Raw genomic sequence first — 22,774 nt, forward strand, 5'->3', positions numbered from 1 at the left:
CAAACTCGTGGGCACTGACCGTCCTTCATTTTAATGTTCATGCAGTCGCCATGTTCAGTGCAGTTCCAATCGCCATTGTGATGCTGCCGTTACCTGTTTCGTAGTTTATTGTTCAACAGGCCGGTGGCACAGTAGATCTAGTCTGTGTCATCACCACTGTCATTTTCGCTTTTGCAATAGTCGCCATAGAACAGTTTTTTTTCTTTACGACCTCGTTCGTTAAGGTATGCCTCTATTCTGGAACAAGATTTAACTTTACCATCAAAGCTGAGACACTCGTTAAGTTGTAATAAAAGACATGTTAGGGGGCCACACGAACGTAGTACATTGCTGCGCGACTGACCGCTCGAGGCACTTTGCGTGCATTCGCGTGCTTCTTTCACACTGAAAACCTCTAAACCTCTCGGATAAGAGCGCGAAAGTGTGCCAGCTACTTCAAAATGGTAGCTAGCACACAAATTGGTAGCTAGCGCAAGTAGCTGTTTACCATAGTATAAAGCACATGTTTTGTTCAAGAAAATAAAGGACCACGTATAATACTACCTAGATAACGACATGCCTTAGCTTTTGGTCTAAGGGTGCTTTTGCGGTGGTGCCAGAACAACTGGGAACGATGCTTCGTAGAATTTGCATCCAGAGGCCTTAATCCTACGGGATCACGCAATGCCCAGATTGAGGAAAAGGTAGCGTCGACTTCTGCTTCGGAAAGTTTCAAATCGTACCAAACAAGTCAAGAAGCGCCATTTGAGACTTGTCACAAAGCACTGGTGATTGTTATAATACTCGTCTTGGCCTGCTACCACTACGGCGTGAACTCTTTAGAATTATGCAAATGAGGTTTAAGTTTTTGAACGTTTTCGCGCACGGTAAAAGCGTGCTAAGCTCGGCTACCCTTTCAGGTTCGCCGCTTCGAGAGCCGCCAACAAACTCGGTAATGCTGTTTGTATGGGAAATCACTAGCTACGTGGACGCGTGCATCGTCGATGTTACACGTGTAGAGAAGTGAAAGTACTAGAATGCATAGAGTTTCCTAGAATAATTACAAGAGGGAGCTCTGGCCTTGTGATCGTTCAGTCATCATGGTAATGATGGGAAGTACATAGATTTGCCTGATCTTCGTGCTTGACACTTGGAACTTTCTTGCACGTTCGTTTATTACGCTTTATCTGCCTTCGTTGTCCTAAATTGTAGAGCAGCCAATACCTTTCAAAGGGCAAAAGACTCTCAGAACAAACACTACCACTATTAATTGCAGCGGTTCAGCCGGTTCAGGGCGCCAGACGAAACGCACCAAGCGTCTCAATGCCCTGACTTGCACGAGACAAATTCATAAGGGTGTTCATAATGACCACGCTGGCTGAACAGCGTCAATCGCAGGCGCCGTAGACACTAACACCAGAGTTCTCTCTAGTAAATATTGTATGAATCACTATGGCGGAGGCGGCCACCTTTTATTATCACTGCTTCACAAACTCACTCATTCCGCTAGAAAATCAGTCGTTGGACTGAAAGAAACCTGCTCCAAATCAAGCTGGCTTCACGATAATTTCAGCTGTGCCTGTAATAGAGGTTGAACACGTGCTTTCAGCTCCTTTGCGCTTCTTGTTATTTGTGCAGAGAGTCCTCATCTACATAGCACTACCTCCCAGCCAAACTACCACACATTCTGCCGTAGTGTATACCCAGTAATCTAATTAAAAATTATAGATGCTCTGTTTATATGCTACAGTCCCTTTATTTGGTGAAGCAAGTGATAATCATCTAATTTCTTATCGTACATCATGTTTTGTATCTTGTCTTTATTGGCTTGCCATTCTTTATCACAGAACTTTCTTTGCACCCCCAAAACGCGGTCATATTACTATGTTATGCAGGCATTATTTCTTTGTAAACGCTTGAATAGTGGAATGTATTTTGTGGAATTATTAGCAAAGCTAATTTTATCAGCGATTCATCTCTTCGAATGGAGTTTGTTCATTTATTTGTGTTTCGTTTCAATGTCTGCAGGAGCAAGACTTTATGTTCCTTTCCTCCCCTTTACTCAATGTCTCTAACGAGGTGTGTATATCACTTTGAACTAAAGTAATAATTATCTTTCTAGGCAGAATTGTGTTCTATTCACAAAATTTGTAATAGGATAAAAATGATGTATTCTCCCCAAAATTTTCTTTAAACAATTGGCAATATTATCAAAGTATACCACCCGTTTCCAAAAATCCTACTTCATTGCACAGGTTTGGCTAAAGAAAGCACTAAAACATTCTTGTACAAATGTGGATAAAAAATATGGCTCCCCCTCATGAAAAGTATATGTAAGCATGAAATGGCTACCGGCAAAAGAATTGGTTGGAGATAATACTAGACACAATTTGAGGATGGGTATAGTGCATGTTCGCAACGGCACACCACAGCACACGAACCTATTTGGGAACTGAACCTCTTTGCAAGTGTCATCTCGGCCAAACAGCTATCCCCGGTGCCCCGGACGTGGCCGGCTTGGTCATGCAGCGTGGCGCCATCTATCGTACTGGCGTAAAACCCGTGCCAAAGAACACACAGGCCACTTGCATTGAACAAGCAACCCTTTCTCAACACCAAAAAGATGACAAGTGCATGGTGCCCTGTATCTGACTTTCGAGCTTTACTATTAGAAATGACAAATAACACTTCAGCGTACTAAAAGCTACAGCTTGAGTGATATAGCGAACAAGCATTAGGAAGATATTGGAAGCAACATCTTTTTAACTTGCCTGGGCAGTAACTAGCGCATGTATTGCACAAAGAATTGAGGGCCAGAGACTTCATTTTCTTAAGTTTTCACTAGTTGCCCGGCTGATCTCGTTTTGTTCTCCCAACTGGCCAGGATGTATTCGTTTGAATACCCAGATAACGGCTCTGGCTTTTGGCCCGAGGTCGCGTGAAGGTCGCCGACAACGGGAGCTAAAAGTATTTCATGCCTTGTAAATATATAAGTATGAGTTCGCGTGAAATGATGTCATAAATTAAGTGCACAAAAAGCCAACGTTGATGTTTTGAAACCGGTGCTCAGATACAAAAAGAAGGTCCTATTTGCTTAAGATCTAACCCACTAATAGTTTGTATCTTCCTTGCAATTGACAATGTCTCATGCATGAACTATGGCGTGGATTTATTTTTCTGCTTCGTCTTGTGTCCCCTGTAGACTGAGGAACCACATTTCTTTACTGTTATAGTCTTTTGAAGAACTATGAAAACGCTCTTTCTGAGTGTAATTTTTTTCATACATAAGGAATTATAGCAAGTTTATCTTAAACGTGCTAAATTGGCAAGAGCGACGTTTAGGAGGCCAACATGCGAGCAAAGGAATGGCAAAAATGATGCGTGTGCGATGAAAGAAAACCAAGAGGCCAGGCTTTCAGCAGCCCTGTAGTAAAATGTTAACCGAATTGAAGAACGATAAGGGCAACCCAACACTATTATAAGTGTGTTATATCTCCTAAATCTAAATTAATTCTAAGCACTTCCTACGCGTGGCCATTTTACGGGCGGTATTGCCTACTTTATCACATCTGATACCTGTGGTTTTATTGAACTCGTACAGAAGTGCTGGGAAAATGGCTGCAACATTTCAATGGACAATATTCAAAAGCTAATTATTTCGCTTAATAAGTACTAAATAAACATGCGTTTCTGAATATTGAATGAATGAAAAATGACCTTAGAAACATTTGTTTTAAAAATTGGTGGCATATTTTTTTCAAGGGTGTATTTCTTTCATTTCGTAGCATGCGGGAAGAAAAGACCAGGGAAAAGGAACTAGCGATCAAATGTACAGGACGTAGACGTTTCGGAGCTCTAAAGTTATGTTCGCGGTAAAAGCTTTCTGCCAAACCCGTGCGCGAATTCGCTACGCAGGCGACTGCTTTCGATGTTTTCTTTTAGGGAACTGACGTTTAATACCCCAGTTTCGCACATATCGCGTCACACTCTACAGCGATTGCGGTGAAGCATCAATTTCAAAACAAGAAATTGGTAAAAGCCATCACAAAAACGAGTGGTATAAACCAGTTACTTTTTTTAGTTTCTGTGTGCATACGGTTCCACTTGCCTCGATGAGAGCGATGAGTAAGAGCACCACCCGCATTCGGCCAGGTTGATTACTCGCTGACAAGACACTAACGAAAACTCCCTGATCTGTTGCCTGGAAATTTTCGGCAGGGTAAACGAGTTCACGCTTCAGAAAACAAAGCTGGATGCGTATGACCCATATACCAGGAGCCTACATTTTTTCCCTGTGCGTACGAATTCTATCTGGCCTGCATGCCGTCCCGATCAGTATGTAATCGTATTGATGCCACCTGATCGCCGGCAGCCCCTATTACGTTACATTTGTAATTTGGGCTCTTGCAGGGTAGTTCTACACGTTAATAAGGTGGCTCATTCATTGGTCGTCGTCCATAGCAACCATGGCATGGCGTTTCGCATGCACAACATCTCGATGTCTCTATTTCTTTCGCGAAGCAAGTTTAGAACCGGAACACTTCATCAGCGACTTGTCTCGTTCATTTTCCTCGTTTAGGTGTCTCGCTTGCATTATTAACTCGAATAAATTCTTAACTTAATCAACTTGCAACACTTCGGGATAAATTTTATGTTATGCGAACAAGACAAAAACACGGACATGAAATTGTTCATGAATATTCTAATTGCTAGAGAACGAATGAAATTTTTGCCCGCAGCCAACTTTTCGACAGAATTACATATTTACTATACCAAAAAGAACTTCACATACGTCTGCACTTGTGGCGACAGGCTTTACAGGTCTTGAAGAGGTTTTTATTTCCATTGCAACCATAGTATTTAACATTACGACAGGTCATCGTTGTACTGTTGTAAGTTCACATTACAACAGAAGGCCCAGGGCGCTTGCAATTGGATAAGGGGGGCACCAGGAGGCAGATATCGGCATCCTGTCGATACAAACCTGCGAAGAAGCGCATGCATATTATTGTGTTAGCATTATTAGGGCACATCACGCACTTTCCGGGGGCTCTGCGTTCAATAGTATTATACAACAAAGGCACTCGGAAAGCCATACGACTTTCCAAGCAAGGAACCTTTATAGTTAACAAAATACTAATGTCGCTCCTGCGTAGTTAGGCCGTTTGAGCTCCACCGTACGAAAATCTGAGATAACCAGAGGCAGCCTAGTGACCTCAAAGTAAGGCTGACTTGATCGACACCCTCAAGCGTGGCGACAAAGATAATTGCAAATCAGATCTTTAGAAGCAAATTCATACGACGGTCGACCATGAAAGTACACATAACTGCAGTCACGTCGGTATCTTTTCCTCGGCCATGTTTATTTGTTGATTTTTCTGCCAAAGTGATTCGTTTTACGGCCTATGTAACTTTTTTTCTGCTCTTGTGCATACGAGCTTCAGCATGCAGTTCAGATTTTGCGCCAGCCAACTGAAAACCTCCTAATGACCTGTGCTCGATGCAGTGATCGTCTTAATGCTAACTGTACTCCAGGTTTAACACAAAAACTCTTAAGCGCCAATCTTGATCCTTTCTCTGGGGTTATTGAGTCAGCTACTTTGTAATATTTTACCTTGCGTTTGCAGCGTGCTGTACAGCCTAGTCAGAGCTGTGCTACACAGCCATCTCCTCTTAACAATTATAGCGCAATTGCTGCATACGTTGTGGTCTTTACAGAAGTGCTCGTGAATGTATGCACTTCATTCTCCTCAACCTTTACGACACAAAATATTCATTGTATAATATTTCGGAGTCTTTGTCGGAAAGCGCCCTGGTTGTGAAGTTGCAGACAACACTGCCACACTGAATGAGATACACAGATCACGCCGAGGGTGATAACACCTAATTAGGTCATGGGCATGTGCCGCCTACGCTTCCTGCACTACGAGAGCTTGTGTCACTCATTATTTAGATGGTCATCCGCACATCATAACATTTGTATAAGGAGAAACGCGGTATAACGAAGCGTTTGAGAACTCCCAAATTCTTTGTTATACAGGTCAGTTTGTTGGAAAGACCTGGCAGTGTATCACTGCAGATACAGCCGTCATAAGATGTCCAGAAAAATGATACCTTTATTAACCTTGAGTTCAGGAGATTATTTAGTGAAATAATTGGCATGGTTTCTTCTGCATGCTTACACCAAAATAATATGCGAGTGCGGCTTACGTATTGTGAAGGAGGTTCACGCTTGATGCCTGACTAAACGCGAGGGTGACGCGAGCAATGGCCAAAGAATGTCGTTTGTTTCTATTGCCATCACTGGCGTCAAATTTTGTTTCTTCATACACTAGGCTCTTTACCACTGTAGCCTTCGTCGACCGTCGACTTTTTCCCGTGCTTGTTGGCTTCAAGCAATTTCAGTTCCAAGCAACTCACCACGTCAAACTCGACGTATTCATCACTCTTCACTCTGGTTGTTGTGTTGCAAAAAGCGGCGTGTGAGTTAAGTGATTCCTCAAGCTTTGCATCATGACTAAGACGCTCGCTGCGATGGGCATCCTCGTTAAACGCGTCGTTAGTTCTATGTTCACTCACACCCACGCCATGTGCCGGTTTTGTGGCGGCAACGCAAAAGGGAGCGCCTTGTCCGGAGAGAAGCGCGAGAAGGGAGCCTCACTGCCTGCACTGCTCAAATTTCATGCGTTTAGGCATTAGAAATGCGGTGTTTCGCTGGTATGGCGTATCGCATTTACAACGGCATTCATCGTGAGGGGGGTTCTGTCCGAAGAAACAAAATCCCTGTTTCAATGTATATTGGTTATGTTAACCAAACAAAAGTTGTTTTAGAAGAGCCTGAGCAGCTCATTATATGAATGAGGCTTGCACAAACCAGGATTGTAATAGTATTCATTATACCGCATTGCACTTCATAATAACCTGATTAATTCGAAATTGATGTCGTTAACTTGACATTAACGTGTAGAAATTCAAAATACATCACGGAAATATTGGAAAGTATATGATAACTATTATAATAAAAAAGCCTACAGAATTTATGTATATTTTTGTACCTAATTGTTGTTTTTTGGTAGTATTGAGCTTTTTTTTACTTACTGCCACATGTCTTCTCGCATTCATCAGACGTTTTAAAGATGTTTCCACTGTATCCACGTCCACCCCACATAATTGGCTTGCATCGCTTGCCCCTGGAGTCGAAGTGCCAACGCGGCATAGCAGCGCCAGAAACGTTTGTACGTGGCGTTATGAAACATCCCTTTGGTATTCCAATAATAACTGAGAGAAAAGACACCAAGGTTAAGAATTCGCACTCAAGTATTATAATTCTGTTTGGAACGTGAACGTGTCTGACAGATTATCATTCAAAGTTCGCGCTTGATGCATTTTTTGTAAACATGGCTTCTCGCGCTGCCATTTTAAACGGTGCCCTTGTTAGTACTCAAATTTTCATTGAATAATTGATTACTCCATCGACCTAATTATTTTGACTCCTATTGGCTATGATAAATCATGTTGCATTGCTGGTGGTAGGTCCCCGCTTTCCAGAGTACAAGAATTTGCTGAGTCTATTGCGTGCAGCGGCCACCATATTTCTCAGAAAATAACGGTTCGTGTGCAAAGACAAATGTTTGAGCGTAGCGCGCCCTCAGTGACCACCAAGAGTAGCTGGGAAAACCAAATGTGTAATAACTCCATGGGTGCCAATATACTGACAGAGTTATTACACAGAGTTATTACAGTGCCTTTAAGTTATCTTGCCTAAAACGTGCTATCAAAATTATGCGACTCGAAATATATAGACAAAGCCGGGCAATGTAACACACTAATGCGGTGAGCATGTAGAGTAAAACAATTACACGTGATATCATACTCCCGACTTCAGCTTTATGATTGTTCTTTGATAGTGAGTTATATACATGAGGAGGCAGAGGCTAGCGCATAGAAGTCGTGTGTAGTCAGGCGTACTACCGTCAGGGTTTGGTGCAAATTTTATGTGTTAGGGCAAATTTGCGAAAAGAGCGATTCGCGTGTGTGATTTTGCAGTACTTAGGAAACGCATGCCCTAGAAATGTCTTTTATCACCTTGTTCCAACAACAAATGCGTTCCATCTACAGAATATGCACTCATCGAGCATAGGATAATAACCTGGTTTATCCGCAGATATGCCTACATCAAATAATTGCCAACTATATATGTGTGGTTCCTTTAGGCTACAGGAAACTTTTTACCCAGTGGCACAACTCGAACATATGTAGGGGTCTCATGGTCCCTCCGATGCAACCGTATAAAGCTTTTTCAATCTTGCCACAGGCTGCTGCTTAATGTGCTATTTCTTTGCAGCATTTCCTTCAATGAAACTACTGAGACTCTGCCATGATATGTCACTGAAATTAAGCAAACTGACGTATAAATGCATAGAAAAAATGTGTGATAGCCAAATAACGTTTGGTTTGCTATAAAACAAAATACATATTCCAATGAGGGTGTTTTTCGAGTTCGTATTCTTCCTCAATGCTCGTCACCACATATGCGGTTTCTGTTTGCTCCCACGCAGTGCACCGTCAGTTCCACCTTGTGTTGAAGGTTGAATGTATTTCTGTTGTTTAGAAAAGAAAAAAATATTTTTGGTGCGCAAAGCCTAGGAAGGAAGGAAGAAGGCGACGGAGCAGAGATCACACTAACAACAACGTTTATAACTAATATGGCGGAAATGTGAGCAAAATAGGAGTCAGAAGGACAGGGAGAAAAATAGAACGTGAAATAAATACGTAGACAAATGTGCGTAGACAATTATGTGCATCATGCTCATATTAATCATCTGCTAAGTTAACAGAAGGTGCACTCATACATTTATTTTCAGCTACATCCCAAAAAAGGGAAGCCTCATGAATTTCACGCGCCCTTTTGTCCCTGTATTCAGCCACAACAGGGTAATCCTCAAAGCTTGGGCTGCACTCGTACTCAGAACAGCGATTTGTCCGCTTAAAATTCAGCGCACCAGTTTGGCGTGGTGTCTCAGGCGTTCGTTAATACATAGCACTGTCTGTGCGATGTAGCAGCAGCCAAACGATAAAACAATGTCGTACACAACTCCTGTGGTGCATTTTAGATGCTTTTTTGGCACATTTTTGTTTGGAAGCAGGCGTAGAAGTGCATTTTGAGTTGAAGCGCTGACAAGCGGACCGTAGCTTATTCCTAGCTGTAGATACAACCTTGGTACCGGGGTTTTAAACAATTTTTTTAGAGCGATACAACACCTTGTGGACATAAGGTATAGCAGAAATATTCGCCTCGGGTTCAAAGGTGGCTTGTGTTGCACTTCTTTCCTCCTCATTAATGTCTGCAAGAAACGATTCTGCTATGCCTCTGAGCAGGTTGTGAGGGAAGCCTACATCTTTCAGTCTTTCGACTTATTATAGAGGGCTGGCTTTCCCCTGATGATGGCAAGACCTTCACAGCAATGCCTTTTGCATGCTTTTGCTATCGCCCGCCTAACAAGATTCGAATGTGCGGAACAAAAAGAGAACCGGGTTTTTCGAGAGCAAGGGGCATATTTCCAGCAAATATATTTCGCCATGAGAAACACTTCTGAATTCAAAAACCGTAGCTTGTTATGCCCAGTAACTCGCTCATCAGTTCCATGTGAATCATGTTAGAAGAGAAAAACTTGTTAACTATGTTTTCAACGTACTTCTGGGTGTCACGCTGCTCTGCAAAAAAAAAAAAATATATGAGTAAGGATATTTTTGCAGAACCCATATTACTGCAGAACCACTGTCGATGGTAATGCCTTATCATGGAATCGATGTATTGGGACAGCGTATTGTCACCATTGAAACGAGGTATGTACGGGGGCTGTACTGCAGCGTGGATCCTCTATTTGTCTTCCCTAAGAGCACTCCATGCAATCTAGAGACACTACAGCGAAGTCTGCGCATTGTGTCCGAAATGATGGGTGCGCCGGTGCGTACGAATGTTCAGAAACGCGTTTGTGTAAATATTTATTTATTAGGTAATATCGTTTAGGTAATATCCTCCGGGCCAAGGTCCTTTTAGAGGGGAAGGGTTACGGCATTTTAATAGGACATACAATGCTGCCTAAGTGCAATACTATTGAAAAGGGATACATCTACCAAATGTAGCCTCATAAGATGTAAGCAGGTTGTCGTCACATGACAACCAGGCTGCTCTCTAGCGCTTCTTTCTGGGCACGGTGCGCCACCTCGAGGCACTGCCTAGGAGTCCTCGCGTTTCCTCTGAAAGGAGAATCGCGGCGTGCGGGTGCCTGCGAAAGGCGAGAATTGTTATCTTGCTTGGGCACGCACATTGACCCATATTTGTGAAGGATTCTGCGGTACATACAAGAGCAGCCCATAACCCGCGCATTTCTGGCGCCGCGGAGAATGCATCTGGTTGCTGTTCGCTAAAATATATACTTTCGGTGCAGTTGTAGCCACAACCTGCCGCAAAGAAATGACGAGCACTTGCCGGAGGTAGTCCGCTAAAAACCAACCGTAAATGGCGTTGTGCGTGCTATATCTTCACAACTTTACGCACCTCATGACATTCAAAATTTTATGCAACCTCGATCACCCAGTGACCGAAATTGGGGAGTAAGAGTTCGGGGATGAGGGCGTTACATATCAAGTGCTATCTATAAGCAGTTAAACATTATACTCATCGCCGTCATTATCGTCGTCATCATCATCATCATCATCATCATCATCATCATCATCATCATCATCATCCTGTTTTATGTCAACTGCTGGACGAAGGCCTCTCCCTGCGATCTCCAATTACCCCTGTCCTTTGCCAACTGATTCCAACTAGCGCCCGCGAATTTCCCAATTTCTTCGCTCCACCCAACCTTCTGTCGTCCTCAATTGCGTTTCCCTTCTCTTGGTACCAATTATGTAACCCTAATGGTCCAACGGTTATCTAACCTGTGCATTACATGACCTGACCAGCTCCTTTTTTTTTCTCTTGATGTCAATTGGCATATTGTTTATGCCCATTTGCTCTCTGATCCATACCGCTATCTTTCTGTCTCTTAAAGTTATCCCTAGTAATATTCGTTCTATCGCGCTCTGCGTGGTCCTTAACTTGTTCTCAAGCTTCTTTGCCAGTTTCCAAGACTCTGCCCTATATACCAGCGCTGGTAAAATGCCCTGATTGTACACCTTGCTTTTCAGTGATAATGGTAAGCTTCCAGTCAGGAGCTGGCAATGTGTGCCGTATGGGATCCAACCCATCTTTATTCTTCTGTGAATTTCCTGCTCATGATTAGGGTTCTCTGTAATTTATTGCCCTGTGTATACGCACTCCTTACAGACTCTAAATGCCGGCAGGCAATCCTGCACTCTTGTTTCTTTGCCCGTCTATTTATCATTATCTTTGCCTTCTGCATATTAATCCTCAATCTCCATCTTACACTCTCTCGGTTAAGTTCCTCAATCATTTGTTGAAAATCGTCTGCCTTGTTGCTGACTAGAACAATGTCATCGGCAAATCAAAGGCTGCTGAGATATTTGCCGTCGATCTTTACTCCTAAGCCTTCCCACTTTGTTAGCCTGAATACTTCCAAGCACGCAGTGAATACCATTGGAGAGATTGTGTATCCCTGTCTGACCCCTTTCTTTATAGGTATCTTTTTACTTTGCTTATGCAGAATTAAGGTAGCTGTAGAACCTCTGTAGATATTTTCCAAGGTCCTTACGCAAGCGTTCTGTACCCCTTCATTACGTAATGCAGCTGTTCCTGTTGGTATCTCTACTGAATCAAATGCCTTTTCGTAATTTATGAAATCCATATAGAGAGGCTTATTATATTCTGCGGATTTTTCGATAACCCGATTGTTGACATGGATGTGATGCATTGTAGAGTATCCCTTCCTGAAGGCAGCCTGTTCCCTAGGTCGACTAATGTCCAGTGTTGCTCTTATTCATTTGGAGATTATTTTGGTAAATATTTTAGATAATAGTGGTATAAAGCTAATGGGCCTATAATTTTTCAATTTTTAACGTCTCCTTTTTTGTGAATTAGCATAATGTTTGCATTCTTCCACTTTTCTGGGACCTTTGCAGTCGATAGAGGATTCGCATAAAGAGCAGCCAATTTTCAAAGCATTATGTCTCCTCTATCTTTGCATAAGTCGACTATTATTCTACCTGCTCCTGCCGTTGTTCCTCGTTTCATGTCTTGCAAGGCACTTCTGACCTCATCGCTAGATATAGGAGGAGTTCCTGTATCTTGTTCATTACTGTTTCTGATTGAGGTATCCTGACTCCTCTGGATAGTGTACAGGTCAGTATACAATTCTTCCACTGCTTTTATTATACACTCTTAGCACGGTACCTTTTATGGTAACTTGTAATCACGAGTAACTTATAAAATAAAGGTTACATGCGAAATATGTTGATGTTTTAATTAAATGTTGTTACGTATATATATATCTATAGGTTACAAGAGTCAAAATTGACGGATTTAAAGGTTAATTCAGCTCAAAGCGCCTTGTAACCTTTAGATTTTAACCTCTAAAGAACACTGCAGCGCATCAGTGAGGAGACCTACATCATGGATTGGACGTTTGCTGATAAATGTGTCCTAATGTGCTTGTGTTCTGCATTTATGATCTGGTTATTACAAACGTAGGACTTCGGCAGTTCGGGCTGTATTCGGTCTTAATTTCTGTCAGCCAAGCAGTTACATTTCTCACGATTTAAAACCAAAAACTAAATCTAACACGATCGCACTTGCAAGTTCATCTGCGCGCTGTTCTTTGACGACCCTCCATACTTGGCGCACAGTCATATTTGAAATATCAGCAACGAAGACTGTGTCATCGAATGATGTGGCGTGCACTGCCTGCCGAAACCCAGCGGTCGAACGTGACGGAAGCCCCCTGCTCTCGCACGCATTCTAGCCACCATGAGACAGGCATGGAACATCGGTATTTCAACACGAGAAACAAAAGCGGGCGAGTTTCTTTAGAAAAATGAATATTTTTTAACAAATTTCATGTACGAGGCGAGAAAGAACAGTAGAAGAAAAGCACACGAACGCGTTGGGTCTTTCAGTAAAAGGTTGTTGAAAACATTGGATGGTTCTATCACATATCAATATAATTCAACTTGTCTACTAAAATGTCCCTGTACAGAACCTTTCAGTTGTCTGCATACATTTTCTGCCTTTAACCGGGTTCGTTTCATTCCCTGCACTGCCTTGATGCTGTCAACCAAAAATTTTCCATGCCTCAACCATAAGCGCTTAAGATGAGGTTAATAGTTAGTGTGCAAAAAGCGCGTGCCTATGAAAACCATGCCGACACGCGGTACCAGCTAGGCAGCGTGCGTACATAAGTATAAACGCGCGGCGAGGGAGCTGGGTATGCGGTACGCGCTAGGCAAGCGGCGTAACTGCTTTGAAATAGACAACAACCTACATGTCGGCGAACCATTCTGCATTGCACTTAGGATGTTTTCTAATAAAACTTGTAGCAACTGATCCCACTGCCAGCGTTCTTTGGCCATATTAAGCTGTGCCGAAGATTGACACTACAACGACAGCAAATTTAAGTTACAGCAGACACGAAACGCGCCAAACGTTCAGTGAAATCAACAGGATGCCGCTACACTCACATAAAAGCGAGCGCCGTCCGCTCCGTTGTCTTTTTAGGAGACATAGACAGATGAAAAGAGCGTTAAATGTGTGAAGCCTCCAACTGAGAAATGAAATCTTTATCACTGTCCAAACACGAAATGCTTCCACCATCACACCAATAACATCACTGGCACCTCTGACATTTATTTCTGTAATTCATTGCTTGTTTTCATTCTTTTTTTCTTTTTTGCTTGTACCTCTAAGTGCCTCTTTCTAACATGGCGGAAGCGCGCAGGCATCAGCCACACTGGAGTGCGGCCATCCACGGTGCTATCATCTCTCCTCCTCGGTCCAATCGAGATAGCTCGAGTTGCACGCTGGGAAGATTTTAAGCGGGAGCGGGAGGCTCGGAGCCGGCGGGAGTGGTTAGCGCGCTGTCGTCCTGTCGTTGTTGTAGGTGTTGTTCTGAGACGGCCATTATATTTGACTTGTTTGGATACCATCCGATCACCATTGTGTGCTGCCACCACTTGTAGCCTGCAGTAGTTATTACCGCTTCTACTGGGAACTTGCGCCATCCGCTGCACCCTCATGCCTTTGTGCAGCAGAGACCTTTTCGGTGTGTTGCGCGGTCGCTGCAACGAGCCGGGTTGTGAGTGCAAGCGATACACTATTCTGCGCCTGTCGGAAAGTGACAACCTGGTGAGGTGTGACTATTGTGACCACGTCCCACATGCACACGGAAAAATATGTGATCTCGGTAAGTAGAATTTTTGCTTTTAATTATTTTTAGGTGGATAGTACGTGAATTCTTTATAGTTCGCAATTCAACATTTGACATATTGCATGCTCTCGCTGCGCGTAAGTGTTTCTGAAAAAAGTTATTGTTGATATATTTGCTTCTTTAAGCTCTTCGATTTACATTGAGCTAAATTCGATGTTGTCATTTTGTGCAAATATTAGATCAGACCTTTCTAAAATATTGAGATTGTCGGCGGCATGAGTTGTGTCAGGGCCACTAAATGACCTCGACAATACGTTTCTTGTACTGGCACCGCGCTTTGGGCTGATGTAGTTGACAGAAATCGTTCAGTATTGTACAACTCGCCTCGCGCACCCTCCGTTAGCCATGCTGTGGTGGTGCGTGACTGCCCGCGCCCTGGCCTGGAGGTAATCTACGGTGTGTGCAGAGGTCGGGCAAGCCGAGGCGGGTCGTGGTTGCATTTCCGCTTTCTTTCGGTGCGCGTAGTGCTGGAGGTCGCGTAATCTCAAAAGTTTGGAGACGCGTTGAAGGGAGCAACAAAACAAACGTTCGCTCCCCTCTGCGTTCTTCAAGCCAACTTGATAGCGATTGTTCGCGGTCGTCAAATGAGATATGTTCATTTATGCCTGTGCTCGCTTGACACCATGGTTATTAGTAAGCTAATGATTACTGTTACGGCAGGTAAAACTACGTACCTTAGTTTGAGTAGTGGTCTAATGCTTTGCTATCGCTATTAGTGCTTCGCGTTTTGGGTGAAAATACGTGTTTGTTCTATTTTCTTTTAGTCAAACGGGCCAATAATTTAACATGGGAATCGGTGGTTAGCACTGACTAACTGCGAAGAATACACAATTCTCTTTTTACCGCAACGTCACCCCTTCTCTTACAACATTCAAATTTCGCACAATGATGTATAATTATATACAGCGTTGTTCCGGAGAATGCATGTTGTATAGCTTTCGCACGAATTTTGCTTACGTACGCATTTTTTTTTTTTCGCCTAGAGCTCTGCAATGCGCTCTGAATTGCTTTGTGAACACTAATGATGTTCTTTCGTTGCGTCTATAATTTCAGAAATGAAAAATGCAGCCGAGGCAAAGGCGCAATGCAATGTGCCAGGCACCGTATCCGAGGCCTCAGTGTCAGATGAAACCGTGGAAGCTTGCACATCTAGTCTCTCCTCAGTGCAATATGGTTAGTATAGAGTGGAATGTTAGCCAAAGCTTTTTTGATTGCCTAGTGTATCAAATATTTTAAAGCGAAGCTTTCTTTGCCACTTCCCTCGGCTTTTCCACTGCTGCTGCTGTCGCTGACCTGCACGGGGCGTCGGGGAGTGGTTGAGTACGTAATGTATATAATGTACGCAATGTACGAGAAATTACATTGTACGTGTACATAGTAGGGACGCGGGAGTGGCGTCTGTGAGCCCTTTCCAGCAAGAGCGGCGCGGGCGTCGCCACAATTCCCTCTGGAGCTCATTAGTCGTCGCAATGTCCTCTGGAACTCCTCGGCCATCGACACAATTACCTCTGGAGCGCTGTAATTACGCGTTAGCCTGCGGTATAGGCATTGTAGAAGCTGCAGCGCTTTTGTACTGACGTGCAAATTTCCAGAGGGGAGATAGTCAATGGAAAGATAATACAGAGAATGCGTAAAGCCAACGCCCTGACCAAACGGATGAATAATAGCTGATATTCGCTCGTGGCGCCTTGCATACATAGTATGATCGCGGAAGAAGGGGAAAGACGCCACCAGAAAGCATGCTTCATTTGGGGTCACTTAAATAAAAGAGACGTCGCTACTAGACATGGCAACAGTTGCGGAGAAACTGTAGAAATGTTAGTTTAAGAATGAAACGGCACGTTTCTGCTATTTCTGAAAAATAAACACCCTGCAAGTTTGTACATGATGACAACTGATGCAGGCGTGCAGACGCAAAGCTGCACTCAGTACCGCAGCGTCAAGACGACAACACGCAAGCGGCTGTCGAGCAAATAAACATTTCAGCCACGATGCCATGCGCCCGTGTGAAGAATGGCAGTGCTAAATTCCTTGCAGCATACGAACAATGGCGCACAACAATGCCTCGAGCAAACACGCCTCGCTGTTTGGTGTACTACGTAGGCAAACACAAGTTTTGCACGTAAGGTAACATTTAACATCGCATCACGACTGTCGTAGGCCGTCAACATCACCGCCAAATATTGCCACTGAACGCAAACAGCACAGAAAGCTTTGCTTACATCGATTCCCACAGTGCGTGGGATCTATATATATTCTTTTTCTTTTTTTGCTTTAGAGAAGACTGACCCAGTAGGTGCCTCCATAGAAAATGAATCGGCCTGCATGCCTGTTCAAGAATCACAGCCTGGCTGCTCTAAAGGTAAATACATAGCGCATACAGGAAAGAATTGGTTTCATTGGATGCTTTGTTATCACTTGTTTGTTTCAGACTCCGCACCGTGGCCCCATGTGGAAGAGCCCCCACTTGACAGCCCAGTGGTTGCCATGGAGAAAGAGATCCGCCATACTGAATGCGGCCAAGGTATGCGATGTGAAATATAATTTGCTAGTTCATAAGGAAAACATCTCAAATGTAACGATGCTAAATATTACATTCATTCGTAAACTTTTCACATATCGTCCAGAACGCTCTTTGCATTCACTTTGTGATTACTTGTAGTCACATCTGTGTCCCTGTTCAGTGCTTATATTGTAGCATTATCATTTGTATTGGTCAGTGGTACGAGTCGAGCGGAGCATCACTACACGATTTAATGTTGTCGCCTTAGATTTTCTTCCCCTGAAATAATACTAAGGATGGAGGCATTGCCCATACTTTATATGCGCTTAAATTGAGGTATGGTAGTATTATGGTGCTATTTTTTATTCACTCCTTCCGTTTAACTAGACTGCACGATAATTAACACATGAAGGCACAGAATGTAGAGAAGGAACAAATTAATGAAATTAGATGAAATTGTTAAATTATATTTCACAATTTAATTTAAATGTGATTTACTGCATTTGAAAGTTAATAGAGGTGAGGTAAGCAAAAACCGTAAGAGACATCCAGCCGGACGGAACGTGCACACAGCCAGCTCATGAAGTGTGCGATGCTGCACCAATTTACCTGGCGAAATCTCGTTAATGCGTATCTTGTGGGAACAGGGCATAATTACGCGCTAAATGGTAGTATCCTTTAGTGAGATTTCAGTTGTATATAGTTCAGCAAACAAACGAAAATTAGTATTATACTGATTACTTTCAGTAAAATAACATTTCATTGCTTTTTCCTGCATGCTTACTATAATGAGAGCTAAAGGTGAGCCAGTTCTAATTTTCCTTGATGTAGAATGGTTGGGCTCTTTGGGGTTGTGTTGTGCTCTGCAGTACTGCACGTTTTTGGTAAATTTTACTTCTTCAGTTCACATCATACTCTGCATATTATGTTTGATAGGCGAATGTTTATAGGCTCTAACTGTCTTTGTAGGCTCCACTGCCCAGTGGTGATATCCAGATTGCAGCTCCCCACGTCTACACATGCAACGAGCACACGTGTGTTTATGCTGGCAGCAGGCAAGAAATAATTTGGGTCTGGAACGGCAGCCTGGAGCTAGCTGTAATTTATTGTATTTTAACCTACTACATCAAGAACCTCAATTATCCATATGCATTGGCACCATTCCTGGCGCTGATGCAGAAATGTTGTGCCTAGAGGGCTCGTAAATGACAGATTGAAGTGTTTCTTTGCTCTTCTGAAGAAAAAGAATGTGATTTGACTCAAAGTCTAGTTAACAATTTTCACCTTGCATTAATGTTCACTTGTTGCCAGGAGGTGGTGAACAGATGCATCATTTTGTGCATTACATTTGCATGCCTTTTTATAACTGTTCAAAATTACTGAGGTAATACAACCATTCATGCAAGTGGCACTTAGTATTGTGCACAAGTATTTTATTTAGCGGCTCAAAATTCTTAAATTCGTGCAATGTGAATTAAGGCGGCCTTACTTTGTCACTGAGTTATTCTAACTGCTAGCCTCTAGATGATAGAGTAATTGTGCAGTACTATGCATAGTAGTGTCCAAATGACCTTTTTCAATATTGATTTTAAATAGGTAGTGCATTCAAGAAGTTTGAATCCCATCCTTGACATTGTTAGCTAGACATTAAAATGTGTCTTGTAGTAATTTTAATAAAAAAATGTTCATGTTTGTATTGTCACAAGGATCTAAACTGAGAGTTCACTATGCTGTAAGCATCACCACTTCCAACCTTTTGTCATTTGGCCCTACAAGCCAGCACTTTGCACATCTCCTAGTTAAGCTTTTTCTGATGTTTGTTAGAGCAACGAGTTGTCTTTTGATGCCAGTGGTGGTCAATGCTAACACTAAGGAAATGTTGCTCAGGTATAGATGGGCTGCATGCATGCATGGCCTTGTGGTCTAGTCTTCTTTTTTAGGTTCACCTATAGCCAATACTTTGTATATTTTTTGCATTGGCTACATTGCATTGGCAACGTCTTTATTGACCTGCTCTAATGCTGCACAGGATGTGTAAAGCTTTTTTTATGTAGTGTCCAATGTGGATCTGAACAGAAGTGTCCAGTTTTTGTTCCTGCAATCTCATATACTAATCTTTGCCTTGTTTTCTTGCTTCCTGACAGCAGTACAAGTTTTTACATGGACAGTTAACACGAATTTATTGACGACATGCATGGCTGAAACACGGTGATATGCTTTTAAAAATTCCTGTGATATGATGCAAGTGATAGTATTCTCTTGAATTTTCAGATCTAGTCATGTGCCAGCAAGGCCTGCTGTACTTGTGGTGTATTCTATGTTGTATTTTCAAATAAAGATGTTGCATTCTGAAGTTAACCTTATACTGCCTGTGGAACTGTCAATTTATACTCAAATTATTTATACAAGCTAACGGTGCCTCCTCCTCAGGCGTTCAAATTGTGTTGTGATCAGTATTTTTGTGAACATTACTGTTACATATTTGCTCAAAAGGTGCCGCACGGGGAGTTTCATTTCGTCAGAAATCCCAAGGGATACTAGTATACTAGTATCATAGTAGCCCTTTGTTGACTGAAATACAACGATTTAAGTGATTTAAATGAAAGTAAACTTTTGATACCACATTCAGTTGAGCGTTTCTTTTTTTTTTCATAGAATTTCATGTAGGCCCCGTTCTTTACATCGTCCGACAAGCCGGGTGCGGCCTAGCAACGGGGAGGCTTCACCTTGGGTTTTGTTCCAGAAAGGCCAAATCTCCGCATGGTACACCGAGCCGGCTGCCGCCAAACAAAAGAGGTGCGTCATTTCCTTCTTTTGCGGTTCTCTCTGCTTGCGCCTCTTCTTTCTTGCGCGCTTCTTTTTGCGGTCGGATTAAGCAGCCGACAACCATGCCCGGAGAAACGTGAGCCCTCGCGGAGGACGCCACTTGGCCAGTCCTTTTTGGACACTGTCTGTACACGCGGTTGCGCTTCGAAATAGTTCACCTGTACACCTCGTGTGGTTTCCACAGGAAAGGGTGTCACTGTGTCTCTCTCAGCCTAAGCAAAAAAAAAAAAAAGAACGAAGAAAAAACTGCGTTTTGCTGGCAACTTACGCAAGCCGTAACATCTCTTCGACTGCAATAATATCTAGTCAAAAAATTCTCTAGCTATCACAAAGCACAACAAGGAGGAGCGCGGGAGTACAGATCTCCACTTACGAATGGCATAGCAAGTGACAGGCGCATACTGTTTTTAGGTACAATTGTGTAGTTGTTTAGCAATAAATGAAGCAAATTTTTGCTTTGCTTATGAACAACGGCAAGTGTTCAGGCCCTTTACCCGTGCTGCTGCTGTTTTTCTCCTGCGCATGCATTTACGTTTACTGTGTGGATTGTACCAAGGGTATCATTCAGCATGCAGAAATTAAAAAGAAAAATCAGTCAGCTGAAATTCATTTTTTTTTTCTTTTTCGCATGCTAAATGATACCTTAGGAACAATCCACCGAGTAAATACAAACGTATGTGCAGGAGGATAAAAACCGCAACAGCGCGAGCCAAAGGTCTGAACACTTGTCGTTGGCAAAGCGAAAATTTGCCTCATTTATTGATTAGCAGCTACAGAACTGTAGTCCAAAAGAATATGAGTCTGTCACTTACAATATACTATTCGAAAGTAAAGAAATTTCTCTGGCTTCCCCGCTCACCTTTGTGGTACTTTTTGGGGTAGTAGGCTGCATTTTGTCTTCGTATTTTTTAGGTCAAAGAAGAGATGTTGCGGTATGCGTAAGGTCTAGGTTGCCTGCAAAACGCAATGTTTCTTTTTTTTTTTTACTTAGGTTGAGAGAGACACAGGGAAACACTTTGTCCAGAAAACCGCACGAGGTGGACACGTGAACTATTTCGAAGCGCAAGCGCATGTAAAGGCAGCGTCCGGAAAGGACTGGCCGAGGGGCTTCCTCCGCGAAGGCTCACATTTTTCCGCGCACAGTTGTAGTCTGCTTAATCCGGCCGCGGAAAGAAGCGCGCAAGAAAGAAGAGGCGCAAGCAGAAAGAAGCGCGAAAGGAGGAAGAGACGCACCTCTGTTGCTAGGCGACATCGGCTCTATATACGGAGCATGCGCAGCACGGTGTCCATGTGGGACCTCCTGCAAGCCGCATTGTGTGAACATTTTAATCGTTCAACCGGTATATTGTAAAAGTAACCTTTATATTTAGGCAAAGGCACTCAATACTGTATGCCTATACTAGAGGTTAACGTGTTGTAACCTCTAGTTGAGGTGCACGCTTTCTTACCTTTAATAGAAGTTAAATTTGTAAAGGTTGCTGTGTAACTTATAAGTTAAAGGTGCACAAATCTGTGAGAATATACCCCTTTAATAAATGTTACCGTGCTAAGAGTGTACCTTCGAGATTGCTGATTATATCACCCTGCTTATTTTTTAGTGCATACATCTTGATTTGTCCTATACCAAGTTTCTTTTTCACTGATTTCAGGCTGCAGTTAAACATCTCTTGTAATAAACATGTGCGTAGAAAAAGCTGAAACGCCCTGTTTACTTTTTGTGACCAAATGAAATATTCAAGCAACACAAATGTAAGCTGGGATGCTAGCCTCGGTTCTTTGCTTTCTGGGCGGTAATTTCTCAAATACAGAGCGAGCTCTACAGAGTGCGAGAAATAGTGTTGGCTGCATATTTGATGACGTCAGTGCTGAGTCAGGCCAAATATTGCGTAATTGTTTGTATGCCTGAAAGTGATCTGTCACTCGAGTATGCCACCGCACTTATCTCTGCGTCAAAAGCATGGGCGTGGTCGCACTTCCATAGATTATCAGAGATGAACTGCTACCACCCCAGTGAAAATTTGTTAGAATGAGCGGTTGTCCCGACCAGTGAAGCTCTTGACCATAGTGGTGAGGACTATGAATAAAAAAAATTATCAGAGGTGAAACGTTATCACCTTAGTTTAAATTTGCGAAAATGAACAGTTATGCCCTCGAGTGAAAGCGTTGGCCAGAGCGAAGCATACAGAGTGAGAAACGTTTCGTTACCCCGGAAGTATGTGCAAGACGCGGGTGTCTTTCTCCAGGGGAATAACTAAATAAATGCAGTTCACTTCTTACACATTTCCTATGCTAACGTATTCCTAATGTGTAAGTTATACTACTGGAGTAGATGTTTACTCCATAAATAAACGAAGCTTCACAAGAAGAAATTTATTACACATAAAAACCAAATGAAGAAAAGGAAAGCATAGCACGCTGACAAAATGACTAAAACAGGTGTTGTTCTGTGCAAGTTCAGATAGCCGCCAAAAAAATGCTAGAAAAACAGTGACCAAAAGACTTGCATGTACTTTTCAGCGTCTACGTTTCGAATGCATTGCATTGTGGTAGGGACTGCGTTCTTAAATTTGGTGCATGAATCATACAGATGAGGGGAATTCCACTTCCCAGAACGCCAGATAATGGCATGCTCCGATGGACTCTGGATGCTTCCTCGCAAAAATTAGAGCTTCGTTCACAACCTAACTGCCCTCATGTCAGCTCTAGGGCACTCGTACTGGTCTTGTTGCTTGGGTTCAATCTCTAGAAAGCCAGTTCAGGCTCGTTCAAAGCATCCGCTCGACCTCAGGCGATCTCTGTACAGGAGATTACGAAGAGGAGCGGCATCGTCAATAGCAAAATTGTCATTCTCTGCCATTTTGGCTCCACCATAGTGTGGAAAAACATTTTGTTGACGGCATTATAAAGCTCGACATAACAATTTTGTTAATGTCATGGTGTTCACTGCTGCTAGTTTCCAAGATTTTTGTTCGAATAGGTGGGTCTGCGTTCTTTTTTTCTCTCACACTTTGATCTATTCTTGTATAATAAAGGTGCACAAGGGTGCCAAACTTTTGCTCGGCTAATCTCTCCTACCATC

At 42.8% G+C, this 22,774-nt stretch overlaps 1 protein-coding gene and 1 long non-coding RNA gene across 2 annotated transcripts in view; one reads left to right on the forward strand and one right to left on the reverse strand.

Annotated features, from left to right (window-relative positions):
- LOC140219325 (uncharacterized) overlaps nt 1-22,774 on the reverse strand; it is a 33,594-nt gene that overhangs the window by 971 nt on the left and 9,849 nt on the right. The window contains exons 2-3 of the long non-coding RNA XR_011895519.1: nt 7,078-7,257; nt 4,772-4,963 (exon numbers count right to left, since the gene is read on the reverse strand). This is a non-coding gene — a long non-coding RNA (uncharacterized lncRNA). The remainder of the gene's footprint in view (nt 1-4,771; nt 4,964-7,077; nt 7,258-22,774) is intronic.
- LOC129385797 (uncharacterized) lies at nt 14,807-18,500 on the forward strand. The gene is made up of 4 exons (XM_072289265.1): nt 14,807-15,539; nt 16,645-16,728; nt 16,798-16,890; nt 18,466-18,500. The coding sequence occupies exons 1-4, from the start codon at nt 15,422-15,424 to the stop codon at nt 18,498-18,500; spliced, it is 330 nt and encodes a 109-aa protein (XP_072145366.1). The 5' UTR covers nt 14,807-15,421.

This window comes from Dermacentor andersoni, chromosome 7, assembly GCF_023375885.2.
Source record: "Dermacentor andersoni chromosome 7, qqDerAnde1_hic_scaffold, whole genome shotgun sequence".
NCBI classification, from domain to species: domain Eukaryota; kingdom Metazoa; phylum Arthropoda; class Arachnida; order Ixodida; family Ixodidae; genus Dermacentor; species Dermacentor andersoni.

Bases quoted from the DNA above. Each gene is read 5' to 3' on its own strand.
- LOC129385797 (XM_072289265.1), top strand. From the start codon at position 15,422: ATGAAAAATGCAGCCGAGGCAAAGGCGCAATGCAATGTGCCAGGCACC. The intron at 15,540-16,644 runs GTTAGTATAGAG...TTTTTGCTTTAG, and splicing joins TCTCTCCTCAGTGCAATATG to AGAAGACTGACCCAGTAGGT. The intron at 16,891-18,465 runs GTATGCGATGTG...GATTTTAAATAG, and splicing joins CCATACTGAATGCGGCCAAG to GTAGTGCATTCAAGAAGTTT.